General features: G+C 35.8%; 1 protein-coding gene across 1 annotated transcript in view; it reads right to left on the bottom strand.

Moving 5' to 3' along the window:
- The window catches only part of LOC136033733 (uncharacterized), a 189,509-nt gene that overhangs the window by 30,861 nt on the left and 142,646 nt on the right, over window positions 1-16,002 (bottom strand). Inside the window, exons 17-19 of the mRNA XM_065714626.1 lie at window positions 11,971-12,171; window positions 8,347-8,619; window positions 4,652-6,078 (exon numbers count right to left, since the gene is read on the bottom strand). Coding sequence (XP_065570698.1) covers window positions 4,652-6,078; window positions 8,347-8,619; window positions 11,971-12,171 — 1,901 coding nt within the window. The remainder of the gene's footprint in view (window positions 1-4,651; window positions 6,079-8,346; window positions 8,620-11,970; window positions 12,172-16,002) is intronic.

Here is a 16,002-nt window from a genome sequence, read left to right as displayed (position 1 = left end):
CTGCTTGCAGATTATAATGCGATAAGGAGCAAAGAGGGGAAAGAATAGAGTCAAAGCAAGAAGGGTGGATACCATTAAAGTTTAAAAATGTAAATCTTTACATATGAGAGAAGTTATTCACTTAGCCTAGTCATAATTAACTAAAAATATGAAAACTTCGCAACTTAGAAACCATAAAAAATTTCTCTTCAAAAGGAAATTTATGAGAAGTAGTAACCCAAAATTCCCATGCTTAATATATGTCAATTTTGTTTTTGCTGTAAACACCGACAACAAAAAACGTCGTGGGGCGGACTGATAAAAAATAATTGATAAAAACAAGAATAGGGTTATTCATAAGAGTGATTGTACATATGAACATAAAATAATCATATGAGTGCAAGATAAATACTGCTTTTAAAAAGTTTTACGCTATGGATATTCACGCCACCATGGCAATATCCGGCTGACCCATGCCTTAGCGACCAAGTCAAGTGACCTCTCTCTAACATCAAGTTCTACTGGGGGCCTAGAATTAAATTCCAATGGGACCCTGGCAAGCGATTCCAGTAGGACCCCTACCATTCAATTACATCGGAGCCCTAGCAATCAGTCCCCACTGGGAGATGGCAAATTTCAGCGCCAGTGCATATCTAGAAAGATTCGATTCTCTTTACGAGGCAGGCCAAAAAGTTGATAGAAAGGGATGCTTATTTTATCTAGAATTGAATTTACCGACACGGTAAAAAACGTTCGATCGATTTTCGACTAGTCATGACGGTGTAGCGGTGCTGAAGGACCAAGAGATGTACTGTGCTGACCGAAAGATGGCAAAGTGATAAAGCAGGCTATGGGATGATGATAAGACAATTGATAATCAAACACGAACTTTATTGTATTGGCTTGCAAATCCCTCAGAACTACAACGTGTACTAAGTTGAAAGTTTACAAGGACCTGTAACATACGTAAAATCACACGTTTAATCTAAACAATCAAAACAAATCACTCAATATACCTTTGATTAGTGTTGTACGTGGCGATGCTTGTAAATATTGAGGCGCTCATCTGAAGATACTTCGAAAATTAGAGACGCACTTTTTGACGCTTAAGGCAAACTCCTCCTCCACCCTACACAAAGAAACACCGACCCTTCTCCATAACAGCTGAAGCTCTATTATATGCAGCTATACACAATTTTTTCAAGCTTCAACCAAATCATCTACTCACACGAAGCGTTAAAATAAATGCCTATGTTGCCGGTTATTTTGTAAGACTACCCGCACTTTTAGAAACTAATGCGCCACCGTACGGCATTACTGCCTCTGAAACAGGAGGCTCTATAAGTGTAAAGTTTTTCTCGGTCAGTGTAAATCAATTGATGATCTCAGAACTTTCACAAAATAGCTATTTGGCCTTCCTTTGGCTAGAATTGTTGTTTTGCAGCGCGATATGACTGAAAACGCCGCTTTGCTATGGGACAGTCCTTTTAGATAAAATAAATGTTATGTTAACCGTTATTTTGTAAGACTACGTGCAACTTAGAAACCAATGCGCCAACGTACGGCATTAGTGCTTCTGAAACAGAAGGCTCAATACACGTATAGTTTTTTCGGTAAATCTGAATCAATTGACTACATCAGAATTTTCACACAATAGCTTTTTGGCATTCTTTTGGCTACAATCGTTGTTTTGCACCAAAAAATGCTTGAAAACGCCGCAGTCTTTGGGACAGTCTTTTTGGACAAAATAAATGTCTCTGTTAACTGATTATTTTGTAGGAATACCTACACCTTTAGAAACAAATGTTGTCACCGTACAACATTACTGACCCTCTGGCATTCCTCATCATTCCTATGACATTTTTAGATATATATTTATCATTATCATTAGAATACAAAGCTTCCCTGACTATAAGAGCTCCCTGAAATAAAAACTTTGAAAGATAAAGAAATCCCGATGAAAAAACATATCCTAAAGTATTATGTAATACTCATGTGCGTACCGTCATTACGTAACGTTCCACGTGTGCTCTGCCATTACGTAACATCGCATGTACGTAACAACCACGTGTGTACTGTCATTACTTAACATCTACCTTTGCACCGTCATTACGTAGAACCAACGTGTTTGCCCTCCTCAGTTATAACAGGGATGCGTTTGAAACTAGGGTTGTCATCAGATTGATGGGATAGGGTAGTTTTGGAAGTGAGGGATAGGGCTGCTGTCGAAACCAGGGACAGGGTGATCATAGAATCCATGGATATATGTGTCATAGAATTCATGGATATGCGTGTCATAAAAACCTATGACGTAGCATGCACCTATGTCTCGAAGAAGTTTGATAACACCTGCGTCTTGAGAAGGTCGCCGTTCAACTTAATTAACTAAAGGAAGAAAGGAGTAGTGGCTATGGCTGCCCTTAGAACCAGCGAGGCCTTACTACTCCCCTTACAGCAAATCATCCCGGAAAATACTCCCCCCTGGAAATTTTTCCCAATGTAAAAACTGAGTAGCCAAAGGGAAACTAAGACAAATAAACAGACAAAAGAAAAGCTTATGATTATACAGTAGGTATTATGATGGAAGGGCCAAAAGCTATTGCGTAAGCAGGGAGGACGAGGGGGTGGAAGATACCCAAAAGAGCGCATTTCAATGCTCAAATCTTCTAAATCTCAATGAGCCTTCAAAAAAATTAGGAAGAGGTAGGGGAGAAGGAGGTAGCAATTAATCTCTGATCGCTTTTCACTTATATTATACCTGAATAAGGCACAGTCCCTTCTTATTGCAGTAAAATGTTTCCGACATTCAACTTAAAGTTCATTTCAACTAAACTGATTTGCTTCATATTACAAAAGGATGTGGAACTGCGCATAAGCTACTATCAAGGAGGGTTGCGGGATCGTTTTGTAGGGCGGGGGGATGCATTGAAGACTTAATTTTAATGAAAAAACATCCTAACTTTTATTCAGCCTTCAGGTAAATATACGTTAGTGGTAGGAAAGAGGTTGGAACTAGAAATTGATATATAAGCCCTCTTGATTTCTGGGAACATTACTGGTCTAAGGCTTTATTATGAAAATAAAAGGTAACATTAAACGTACCAAAATAGGTACATATTCTGTTTTGAACAGTTGAAACTATATAGAAATTTGCATTCAAGGATGATATAACCTCCAAAGCTCCAGGGATAAGGGCTATAAATTATGCGAACTGTCAATTCTTTAGAGATATATTTTATGGTGGAAAAAGGGAAGGCATGTTTAATCTTGAGAGTCCAGTGGTGTGTAATACTTTCAGGGATTATTCTGGCCCGGATATGAGGCACACAAACTTTCTTCATGATCAATTTGAAACTTACAGCTACAAGTCCCTGGGCAAAGGGGATTAATTTACAAAAAAAAAATATTCAAATGAACGATGCCTTTGAAATTGGCTCCTCCTCCAGAAAAGGGGCTGCAAAAAGCACTGATTTTTTCCGATTGGCATGAAACTTCTGAAACTTTGCACTAAGGAGACCCCAATGCAGAAGGAAAATACAATAAATGGGTTCCCCTCTAAATGAAGCGGAAAACTAGGAAAGTACCAAAAGCATTTTCCCCACCCCCATATAATGGAAATGGCTATTTTAGAAACCTGGGAGGGGGATCCTTCAATTGAAAACTGAAATTTCTAGTGTCATTTTTAAAGGCTTAAAGCTGGTGGAAGGCAGTCAGCCTTCGTCTTGGTTCCTTTTCTACTATCCGGCCCTCCTCTAACCCCTATGTTGTCGAATCAAATTTTGAGATATGCGTTTTGTTCATAAACTCAAAATATCTAATAAGTTTGCCTTCAGGGTTAATATTACCAGACAGCCCCAATCTTAAACTTTGCCTTACTCAGCTATGATAAGTTAACCCCCAGAACCACAAAAACAGAATTAAAATGAAATAAAAATGTAAAAATAAATGCTATAAGACATTCTACACCATATTAATCTACGCCTATATTTTGGAATATTGGTAGAATATTTCAAAATAATGTCTTTTATTCATTTTTACTTTACATGATAAGTCAACCCCCAGAACTACAAAAAAATTAAAATGAATTAAAAATGTAAAAATAAATACTATAAGACATTCTACAGCACATTATTCTACGCCTATATTTTGGAATATTGTTAGAATGTTTTAAAATAATGTCTTTTATTCATTTTTTACTTGTTCATTTTTTACTTTACATGATAAGTTAGCCCCCAGAACCACAGAAAAAGAATTAAAATGAAATAAAAACGTAAAAGTAAATGCTATAAGACTTTCTACACTACATATTCTGCCTATATTTTGGAATATTGGTAAAATATTTCAAAATAATGTCTTTTATTCATTTTTTACTTGTCATGATTTCTCTATAGCTGTTCAATCTCACATGTGGGGGGAATTTTCCACAGCGGGATTTTCGGGAGGAATTTTCACAGGGTGATTTGACACGTGGGAATTCTATTGGATAAATTTTCGGAGGTGGGGTGGTAATTTTCCACAAGGGAAAATTTTCACAGTGTAATTTCCTGGGGGTTTTGCCGAGGAGACTAAGCCTAACGTCTAGAAATATTATTTCAATAAATCCGCTATGAATTATTCATGGTTTTTATTTTATTACTTTTAATAACTGTTTATGTAGCTAGGTAAAACATACCTGCAAATCCCGTAAGTACTTCTTAGGCAGTCCGGTTTCAATCTCACTTTCTATAGTTAAAATTGGGATTTTACGAACTGGCGGTGAGCCGATGTGCACTGTTTTCCAGGAAAACTCATCCTGCTTTTTTCTTGGAAGAACGGGTAAAATTTCTTCCACTGGAGAAGGCGCAATAATTTGAAGGACTGGAATTTTTGCCTCTTGTGACAGTGAGCATTTCCTCTGATTTACGTCTTTACTTCCGTTAGATGGCGGTTCATTGCTTGTATTTATGAATCTTGTAAAATTTGAGTCCCTAATTTCGATGGGCGGTGGCTTTGTCTTAGGTGAGCTTGGCCTAGAGACTGGTGAGCTAAGAGTACTTGGAGAAAAAGGGTTGCTATCACATTCAGTTACTGATATCACAGGCACATTAAGCTCCATTTCCATTTTATCATCACAATCAGTTAAAATAATTGTCAGCTTTTGAGGGGGTGGTTTCTTTAACCCTTCTGACGAGGAGCTGTTTGAATCACGACTTCTGAGGCTGCTGCATGTTGAACTTGTTTCTCCTTCTGTGTTTTTGTCAGCTATTGCAGTTTGCCTAATTAGATTCGGAGTTGGCTGGGGAGAAGGAGTAGGACTTGGAAGAGGTGTAGGCAACTCTCTTATGGGACTTAATGTACAATAACTCGAACAGGGTATTTCAAGACTGGTTGTTGCTTGTTGTGACGGATTTGGTCGTCTATTAGACGATTCTAAGCTCATAGAATATAAGCTTTGGTCTGAAAATGATAAACAGGAGTCTGAAGGAGAGCCAGGAGTAGATAATGGAGTTGGAAAACATGATGATAAATCTGCCTCTGATATCTGTGGGCTTGATGGCGTTGATGGGGTTGTTCTACTACCTACTGCACTTTTAAACATCGACATAAGAGATTCTGCACTTGAGTTTGTTCCACTTTTAAGGGAACCAGAGTTAGTTCTTGCAGGCAGCCTTAGGAGTTTGGCTCTTAAAGGAGTTTGCGTAATAGGAGTTACATTTTCACTACTACTTATTTCTGGAGTATCAGGAATGTCGATATCACTAGCACTTCCTTGAGTGCTTGAAGTACTGTTGGGCAATCTCGCTCTAGCCCATCTTCCCCTTCTTTTCGTAAATGGTTTTGGCTGCTTCTCATGTAGCTCACGTTCTTGTACTTTTCTCCGTTCATGCGTACTGAGGTCGGAAAGCGACGAACTGAGCTCTGTCTGAACTTTCTTTAGCAGTCTTGCAAAAGTCACACGCTTTTCATGTCGCGCATCAAGCGAAGCTTCAGGTAGTTCTTCCACTGGTCCAGGATTGATCTCAACTTGGGCATATGTTACGTCAATACTGATAGGCTCAAGACTTGGAGTTTTGTATTGTTGTATTTTACAGTTGGAGACCCTTCCAGGTGAAGGAGATCCTGCATGAATAAAAATTTTGCATCGAGATTGAAATATAGGATAATCAAATTAAATAAAATTAAGAATGAAAGTATAAAGAAGAATGGAATTAAACAAACATAAGAATAAAAGTAGCTTTCATGGATTCAGTTATTAGCCTGATTCAGAACAGAATAATTATAATAAATGGCATGTTGTTAACCCAACATTTAGTCAGACGGAGATTTTTAACCCAGCGTTTTACCGGAATATGTCATTTTATTACCTTGTTTTTTTTTGTCCTTTATTTGGTTTTTAAAAAATCAGATAATGATTCTATTTTATAAACATTATACAAAAACTTGCAGGGTAAACCTGTTAGATAGACTAATAAACATAAATATTCGCTAGTCAATCATATCAGTTAAGCTTAAACTTTGAATGTAGGTTGACGTACCAAATCACGCATGGAATGCATTATTGGCGACACTTTCGTCAACAGAAGCGACAGTGTGCCTTGGGCATAAGTCATTATGCTCGTATAACTAGTAAAGAGCTTTGCCAGACTCGCCAAGGCCATCTTAACATGAAAGGTCTTTTCAAGCTTTAACAATTTACAATTTGTAATTTTGCACCTTCTCAATAACCGCTTTCTAATCCAGGGGCCTTGTGGTTAAGTAGAGCTTATATTGTGCTCTCTCAAGTTGAAAACAACATTACAGATGATAAATATAAGGACATGAAAGGGAGCGAAAGTACGAGAAGGTTGAGAAAAAGAGATAAAAGATTTATAGTGAGATTAAAAAGGGAAAGTTTAACCTAAACAGAAAAAAATTAAGGGCGGAGAGAAAGAGAAAGAGGAAAGAGAGAGAGGGAGAGAGAGATGTAAGGATAGAGACGGAAAAACATATAGAGAGAATGAAAGGGAACACACAAGCTCAGTAAATATATATTTAAAATCTTTAATATATAGTTTTGATGATTATAACCAACTTTTTTTATAGTAACTGGTAATCACAGTCCGGTTTTTACAAGATTTTGTATGAAATTTTTAAATACCTTACTTTTTGAGCTATCTTTGAACTTGTAATCTATACTTAAATGAAACAGACCTTCCCCCTTAAATCTTCTCGCTATTATGATCTTTATTGAAACTAGTGAAGCTTCTAGGTTTTAATTCCCAAACTTGGTGCAGGCTGCCTCAGAATGAAGCAGAACCACTGAGAAAAATAATAACTGTATATTCGTGAATATCTATATCCATTTCTCTAAAATAACTTTCTATAAATATTTTGGTTAAATAATCAGATGTTCAAAAAAATCCCGGAGAAAAACACCAAGTTAGTCCCATGACATATTTCAAATTAAAAGTTTATCATAGAATTAAATAAGGAAAGGCAGTATGTTAAGCCTTGTTGGAATTTGAATCACCGAAAAGTGTTATGCGAAACAACTTCAAAATACCACATAACTTTTCTTTCTTATTGAGAAACTAATTCATGAAAATACAATTCTCTAGGCCAAATGGCCAACTTGTAAAATTTAGAAGAAAGGTCATCATATCTTGCACTTTTGAATTGGAGATTGGGAGAAGATATGGTCCTGTATGAAAAAAGGAATCAATGTTCTTCTCCTCTTTAATTTAAAAAAAGGATTAAAAGAGTATTTATTGGGGAATTAGTTTGTTTTAGTTTTTTTTTTGGGGGGGGAGAGAATTGGTGTGAGTTATAGGGCTAGAAAGAAGACTGGGTTGAAGGGGTTGGGGTGGATGACATTGTATTTGGATGGTGGTTATTACCCTGGGTATGTTTGAGAGAAGGTGATTATCTTTTTTTTCATTATTGTTTTAATTAGTATAGCATGCTTCTAGGAAAATTTATGTAGTTTTTTATTATTACTAATAATATAGGATGCTTTTAGGAATGTTTCTGTAGTTGATCGCTACACGTTTGTAAAATTTAAGTTTTTTCCTGGCGTAGTGATTTATATCTGTTACAGTTTATATTTTTGTACATAAATAAGGTCAAAAAGTCAAATATACATATAGAAGGGAGGGGCATTCCGGTTAGCCTCTATAACATTGATAAGTAGCCTCTGAACTAAACTAAAAACATTTTTTGTCAATTATAAGGTCTAGCCAATCCCAATGGTTTGACTATCCCTCCGCCAATAGAACTTGTGGGTAAAATTTTACTTTACAAAAGTTTATTACTTTCTAATACGTTTTTGAATAACCTGCAATTCCATTTGGGTAGTACGATTTCCACTTTTTCTACCGATAGCTTTCACAAAAGAGCTTTAAAACCTACTAGATTTCCTTGACAACTTCAAGATATCATCCAAACTCAATGTTCTACTATTTTCTGGTGTTGCAATTTGACGATGCATCGTTGAATCGGGAACGGAGAGAAGACTGTGAGTTGAAAATTTTCGGACACCGAATCTATCAAGGAAAGAGCGTCTTCCTACAAACGGTATTGGACTAGAGTCTCTGCCCGGTGATATGTGTTGGGCAAGCATAGGATCAAGACTAGTGTACTGTAGAGAGTTTCTTCGTGAGGCATTTGCGTGGCAGTTAAAATCTTAAAAAATAAAAATAATTTAAAAAGCAAGTAAGAACAAAGAAAAGAAAATGAGCAAAGAACACTAACAAGAAGTTCACTTTAATATGAAGAAATAAAGGTTTTAAATAGTTAGATAAAGTTCATGTCTGAAGAAAAAAAACTTTGAAATTTATTACCTGGAAGATATATTACTTTAGAGAAAAAAGATAAGAAATTCAGCTGTTATTTTACAATGCTAAGAAATAATGTCTTGTATTTTCTTATTTCAAACTATTTGAGTGGTTTACGTGAGAAATAAAAAAAAAAACATAAAATAATAACAGAAAAAAGTGGCAAAAAAAAGTATGTTTGTAGCATTGATTATAAGGTACAATCATCAGACAAAATAAGAAAGGTGTTTGGAGATAGGAATTTGCGTAAAGTGATGGTCTTAGGGAGCTATTCAAGTCCATCTAAAAAAATAATAATAATAATAAAATAATAATGACCGAAGTCCATTAATCTTTCAGGGTCGTGGATTTTTTTTTTTTTTTTTGTAGGCCAGAATATCAAGCTTAAAGTGCCTTTAATGGGCTTAACATTGTTTCGATAACTAAGGTGCGAAGGGTTTTCGACTTGACGGGTTGTATTCTGTAATCATAAATTTAGTTTTAAAGATAGTACCCAAGGAACAGCAATATGAAGGGATTCATATACAAAAATATGAATCCCTGGGGACAAATCATTGAATTATGGGATGTCTTCAGCCTCAATTTGAAGTACCATGAAAAACCACATGAGTTTCAGCACAATTTCCGCTTTTTTTGCTGTTTCTGTGACGCACATATGGTAGCAGAGATAGCATGTACGAAACAACGGGAACAGTCCCGTATCTCCTTTTATACTCTTCTAAATGAAGAAAAATACTTCTTTCTAATGTGTGCAGTCGTCAAAAAAAAAAAAAAAAAAAAAAAAAAAAAAAAAACTCTACTCAATTTTCCAGTCTGCCATTATTTTACTCAGTGCCGAAAAGGGTTAGTAAAAGAAACAAAAAAACATTGATGGTTATTTTGATGATAATGAACTGTAAGTAAAGAGTATCAGGTGTCAACGACGGCCAAAAATATAAATTGTAATGGAAAAATATACATAAAAAGAATTCACACTCTGTGGTGATTATAAATACACAAAATGCAATATACGTGAATCTAGCCTTTAAGTGCACAAGTACACATGCATGATTTCAGAAAAAAAGGAGATGTACTCTCGAAAGTAATCTGATCTGAATGACGATTGTACCAAAAACTGTGGCGTCCAAATAGCTCCCTAGTAATTTTTAAAAGATATGAAAACTTCCAAAATAATTTCAAAGAAATTTGCCTGGGTAACACATGAAACTAAATTTTCATGCTTAACGGCACAAATTGTATAAAACTGAGGGAGGGGCATCATGAAAACCAACAGAAAACTTCAAAAGAGGGGCAGGGGCATTTTGCTCCCCGTACGGCCTTCCAGCCAGCGTCCATGGAATACGAACATATAAAAACGATTTTCCTGAAGAAGTCACCCCGAAAATCAGGTAAATAATGACTATTCATTTTGATATTCCAGACCCCCCTCCCTCCCAACAACAATTTGGAGGGGAGCACTTTTCAGGGATAACTATCATTCCAAAGCGAGTAGTAGTGGCAGGGTTGTCGTAGCCTCTCTCACATTCAAAAGAATCTTGCATCAAGCTGTAGTAGCAAAGTGTAAGTGAAGAGCAACCATTGTCAATGGAATCTGAAACTCTAAAACACACAATTTTGATTATAATAAATATACAACAATTAAATCTATTATACCTGCTTATTCTAATTATGTAAAATACCTTTGTTTCAAGGTTTCACATCAAAACCTATTGGTGCATGGAAATCTGTATAGTTTTCATAAACAGGAATTGATCTCCCCATAAAGGGGTGCAGTCTTGATACAAATTATTCAATGAAACTGAACACGTAAAAGTAAAATTAAACCCACTATCAGCAAAATATGAAAATTTTGTATATTCCATAGGAAATTTCGTTTACTCCAGTGAGGAAAAGCCAAGCGTGTGTACATCCATAGTCCGCAGTCCTAAATTGTTAAAAAAAAGTTCATAATAATGAACATTTAAAAATCTAGTGCCCTTTTGGAGCAACAAATGCTAAGCCACAAGACGTTCCCATATTTTAGAAATTTGGCCCACAGAATAGTAATTATGGTGTGAACAAGGCCAAAAAGTTGTCGAGCAAAAATTCTGAGAACCATTAAAGCGTATTTATTTAGCCTCCAAGCATCAGAAGTAATCTTGGCGTAAAGTATCCCATTAGTCTCTAAACATAAATGCGATCCATAAAAATGAACAATTATTACAGATATTTTATCCAATAAAACTATTGGCTATAGAATATGGCATATTTGCATATTATTTAACAGGCTATTGGCGAAAGGATTCTATTATAGATAGATAGAACTTTCCAAAAAGTTCATTTTGGACAAATATAGGCACTTTATTCCCAAAGGCAAATACACAAAATGAGCTCTTTTCTCAGAACATTATTCTTTAAGATTTAAATTTTGATTCAAGGAGTCGGGTTTGAGGGGGAAATAGCTCTCCTCAAATTTAGAGTATCGCTGGGTATGGTATTAAAAAGAAAAAAAATCTTAGGAAAGACCAATTTTTTAAATTAAAGGAAAAAGCAACATTAAAACATAAACAAAACAAAAATAGCTGTATATAAAAGGAGATGTTTCTCCTCAACTCCACCCACTCTTTGTACTAAAGTTTTGCCTACCGTCACCAATACCTTAAGAACGAGAGTCCAAACACAAGTGCACTCATACATGCTTTGAGCATTGAACTGTAAACCTTAAACAGAAAAAGAAGTGGTTGAGCAGGCAAGGTCTCCCTCATGCATAGCTTTAATTTTGTTTGACAAAACAGTACTTTTCTGTAGACTCTAAATAGACAAGATTGCATTAGCTTTAGACTATCTTAATCTGGTCATAGAAGTCAGTATCTATTCTTTATGAAGAAACCTCCCAACATAAGGCCAGTAAGCAATTGAAGAAGCCCTATTTCATACAAAATATCTAGATATTCCAGAAATTACCTAAATATACCCAAAGGAGCAGAAATAATCTAGTTCTGTGAAAAATCGTAGACGACTGTAACCCTGTGAACCTCTCCCCGAAAATTTTGGATTTCCATGATTTCCTTGGTTATTTCCTATATTTTCCATATACATATTTGTCTTTGCGTTTCTTATATTTTTTCTTCCATCTACTTTGAAATACCATGCTAAAGAGTTGATAACTATTTGAAGCTCCGTACAAAGAAGAAGCAGAAAAAAAAACAAAAAAACCGACCTTGGATTCCATTTCTCTCTAATTCTTCGGTAATAAATTTTTCAAATTTTTCTTTCAGATGACGTTTTCCACAGTATGCTATTCCAATCAAAACCAAAACAGTGAAAACAGTAAGCAAACCTAGCCAGAATGGCTCTTCCAGCATTCGATCAGATAGAGGTTTGTAAGGAATTTGAAAAAGGCGTGTTTCACATCTGGACCCTGAAAAACGATCATAAATAGTCACGAATCTTATCCTAGGTAAAATTAGGTTTCAATAAGTGATAAAGATATTCAATAAGATGATATTGGTGCTTGTTGGCTAATGAAGTATGCTTCATTTTGATCCTAGGTCATATTATATTCAGACCAGGAGAGATGATCTTGGGCTGTTTAGTTAAGTTGTTAGGGAGACAAAACTTCTAACTATCAAACATATTTATCAGGTTCTACTGGTATTAGAGACTTGGCCTACTGATCATAGTGCAAGATTTCTTATGCTGAAAATTATTAAATGAAATCAGATCTTTGCAACTATTAAATAAAAACAAGATTTTGATAAAAATAATGTCTTTTTTAAAAGAAGAAAGTGATTGAATTTGAAATTACTTTATGTCTTTTATTCCGAGGATTTCCTCTTTATGGTAATTCCAATATATAAATTTATCAAGTTTCAAGTTATGCATCAAAAGCTGCAAGCCGCAAAACCTTTTGTGCTGTTTAAAAACAACAAAAAAAAAAAAAAAAACAACAAAAAATCGCGGAAAATCACGGCCAATGGGACAAGAGATCTTTATGAAAACCATACCGCCAAAATTCACCACATCAGAGAGGCCTGTTGTAGAAGCTTCAAGTTCCCATCTAAAAAAATGCAGAGTATTGATCGTTTTTTTATGGCACTTGGTATTAACCAAGTGACATATAGCAATCGCAAATTCTGTCGGTCTGTCGGTCCCGGTTTTGCTACTTTAGGCACTTCCAGGTAAGCTAGGACGATGAAATTTCGCAAGCGTATCAGGGACCGGACCATATTAAATTAGAAATAGAATCGTTTTCCCGATTTGACCATCTGGGAGGAGTGGGGGGCCGGTTAATTCGTAAAAAATAAGCTCTTATGTGGGACGTACTAACCAGAATTTAAGAACGAGATTGCTACAACATCATAATTCCATTTCATCGTCTTTAAAGCAAAATACCAAACCTGAAGATTTCACGTCGGCCCTCGCGGAGCATATCTTTAATTTTCCAAATCATTTTATTTTGTTTGAAAATGTTTCTTTGATTTCTAGGGACCAAGGTTTAAAGCAAACTTTCAGGGAAACAATCGAAATTAAAAAAATTCTATTCAAGAATAATTCCATAAACAGAGATACAGGTGAATTTGGATTGAACTCAATTTATGATAATTTACTGAGGTCAAATAAAGTAAGTATCACTTCACCTAAGAGCTATGACCTCTGTCCACGTAAGACGTCAGTTAAATCTAATGAACCGGAACCGAAAAGGTCAAGGAGATTTGCCTCGGCTGTTGCATTGAAAAAAATAAGAGCAATAAACTATATATAATTAGTTTATTAGGTATAAATTCTGTTTATTTTTATTCATGTCTTTTAGTTTTACTGCTGATGATGAACACTGTATATGTGTTCGAAATATCCAGTTAAATAATTTTATATTTCACTGTCAATAAAAAGGTATCATCCCTATTTTGAACTGTTTTACTTTCGTCATGGAAAGGCAGTGTGGTCTTCGAAGTTATCTAAAAAATGAGGTATTTTTAACTTACGAACAGGTGATCGGATTTCAATGAAATTTGATATTTAGAAGGATATCGTGAGTCAGAGCTCTTATTTGAACCCGACCGGATCTGGTGACATTGGGGGGGGGAGCTGGGAGGGGGAAACCTAAAACCTGGAAAACACTTAGAGTGGAGGGATCGGGATGAAACGTGGTGGGAAAAATAATCACGAGTCCTAGATACATGATTGACATAACCGGAATGGATCCGCTCTCTTTGGGGTAGTTGGGGAAGGGTTAATTCTGAAAAATTTGAAAAAATGAGGTATTTTTAACTTACGAACGGGTGATCGGGTCTCAATGAAATTTGATATTTATAAGGATATCGTGTCTCAAAGCTCTTATTTTAAATCCTGACCGGATCTGGTGACATTGGGGGAAGTTTGGGGTGGGGGAACCTAAAATCATGGAAAACACTTAGATTAGAGGGATAGGGATGAAACTTGGTGGGAAAAATAAGCAGAAGTCTGACATACGTGATTTACATAATTTGAACGGATCCACTCTATTGGGATGGGGGTGGGGGTGGTAATTCTGAAAAATAAGAAAAAATGACGTATTTTTAACTTATGAAGGAGTGATCGGATCTTCATGAAACTTCATATTTAGAAGGACCTCGTAACTCAGATCTCTTATTTTAAATCTAATCCGGATCAAGCGTAATTGGGGGGGGGCAGTTGGGGGGAACGGGAAATCTTAGAAAATACTTAAAGCGGTGAGATCAGGATGAAACTGGATGGGAAGAATAGAAACCTGTCTAAGATACGTGACTGATATAACCAGACCGGATCTACTCTCTTTGGTAGAATTGGGGGGAGGGGTACTTTTGAAAATTGAGGTATTTGTAACTTACGAAAGGGTGACCAGATCTTAATGAAATTTGATATTTAGAAGGATCTTGTGCTTTAAAGTTCTAATTTTAAATTCCGACCAGATCCTCATTGGGGGGAGTTGGCGGGGGAAACCGGAATTCTTGGAAAACGTGAAAATTGGGGTATTTTTATCTTACGAATAGATGATCGGATCTTAATGAAATTTGATTTTTAGAAGGAATTCATGTCTCAGAGCTCTTATTTCAAATACCGACCAGATCTTTCGACATTGGGGGGGATTGGAGGGGAAAATCTTGGAAAAACACTTGGAGTGGAGGAATCGGGATGAAGCTTGGTGGATAGAATAAACAAATGTCCTTGATACGTGATTGACAGAATCGTACTGGATTCACTCTCTTTGGGGGAGTTGGGGGGAGGGGTTCAGTGATTTGGCGAGTTTGGTGCTTCTGGACGTAATAGGACGATGAAAATTAGTAGGCGTGTCAGGGAGCTGCACAATTTGACTTGATAAAGTCGTTTTCCCAGATTCGACCATCTGGGGGGCTAAAGGGAGAGGAAAAATTAGAAAAAATCAGGTATTTATAACTTACGAGTGGGTGATTGGATCTTAATGAATTTTGATATTTAGAAGGACATCATGACTCAGAGCTCTTATTTTAAATCCTGACCGGCATTAAGCCTCTTATTTTCCTTTTTAAATCAATCTATTGATTCATAGAATTTTGTTAGAGCTCATACCATATGATCTTACTTGGCTCTTAGCTCTTCTCGCCTCGTCACAAGTGCCATATGAGCTCTTAGCTCTTGTTAGCTCTTAGCTCTTAGCTCAAAAAGGAAGATGACAGCTGCGTGTATTTTGTTTTTTCCCCATGGGTTAACATACCGAACCAATGGTCCTAGGAAATCGATTGCCACTTCAATCGAACAGAAATTAGAAGTACTAGGGCTCTTTTAGATAGTCAAAAAGGCCGTTTCACATAAAAATGATATTTTATGCCATTTTAGGGTATCTAACCAAAATTTTGACCAAAAGAGGGTTAAGTTGCTATCGATTGAAAATCTAAGACAGCTAATCTTTTTTTCCTTTTTCGTTTTCTTTTTTCTTCTTTTCTTTTCCTTTTTTTGTTTTTCCTCTCCTTTTTCGTATTGTTTTGATTTGTACGTGTACTGGGGTTGTGAGCCCAAACATGCTCTGCTTCGGGCCATTTAATTTTTTTTTGTTTATTTATATCAATAAACCCATATTTCTCTCAAATCAATCTAACATTATTCAAAAACTACATGCTGAGCTACTCAGTTTCAGAGGTAGCAATACCTTACATGATTCATTCATTCCTAAAAAGTTAAGTAGTTTATATAAAATAAAGGATTAATATAGCCACTTATTTTAAAGGTTCATTTATCCAAGTTGATTAAAATTATA

Source organism: Artemia franciscana, chromosome 12 (genome assembly GCF_032884065.1).
Source record: "Artemia franciscana chromosome 12, ASM3288406v1, whole genome shotgun sequence".
In the NCBI taxonomy this organism is placed as follows: domain Eukaryota; kingdom Metazoa; phylum Arthropoda; class Branchiopoda; order Anostraca; family Artemiidae; genus Artemia; species Artemia franciscana.
Note: the sequence above shows the minus strand (reverse complement) of the source record. Positions and strands in the feature narration are given on the sequence as shown.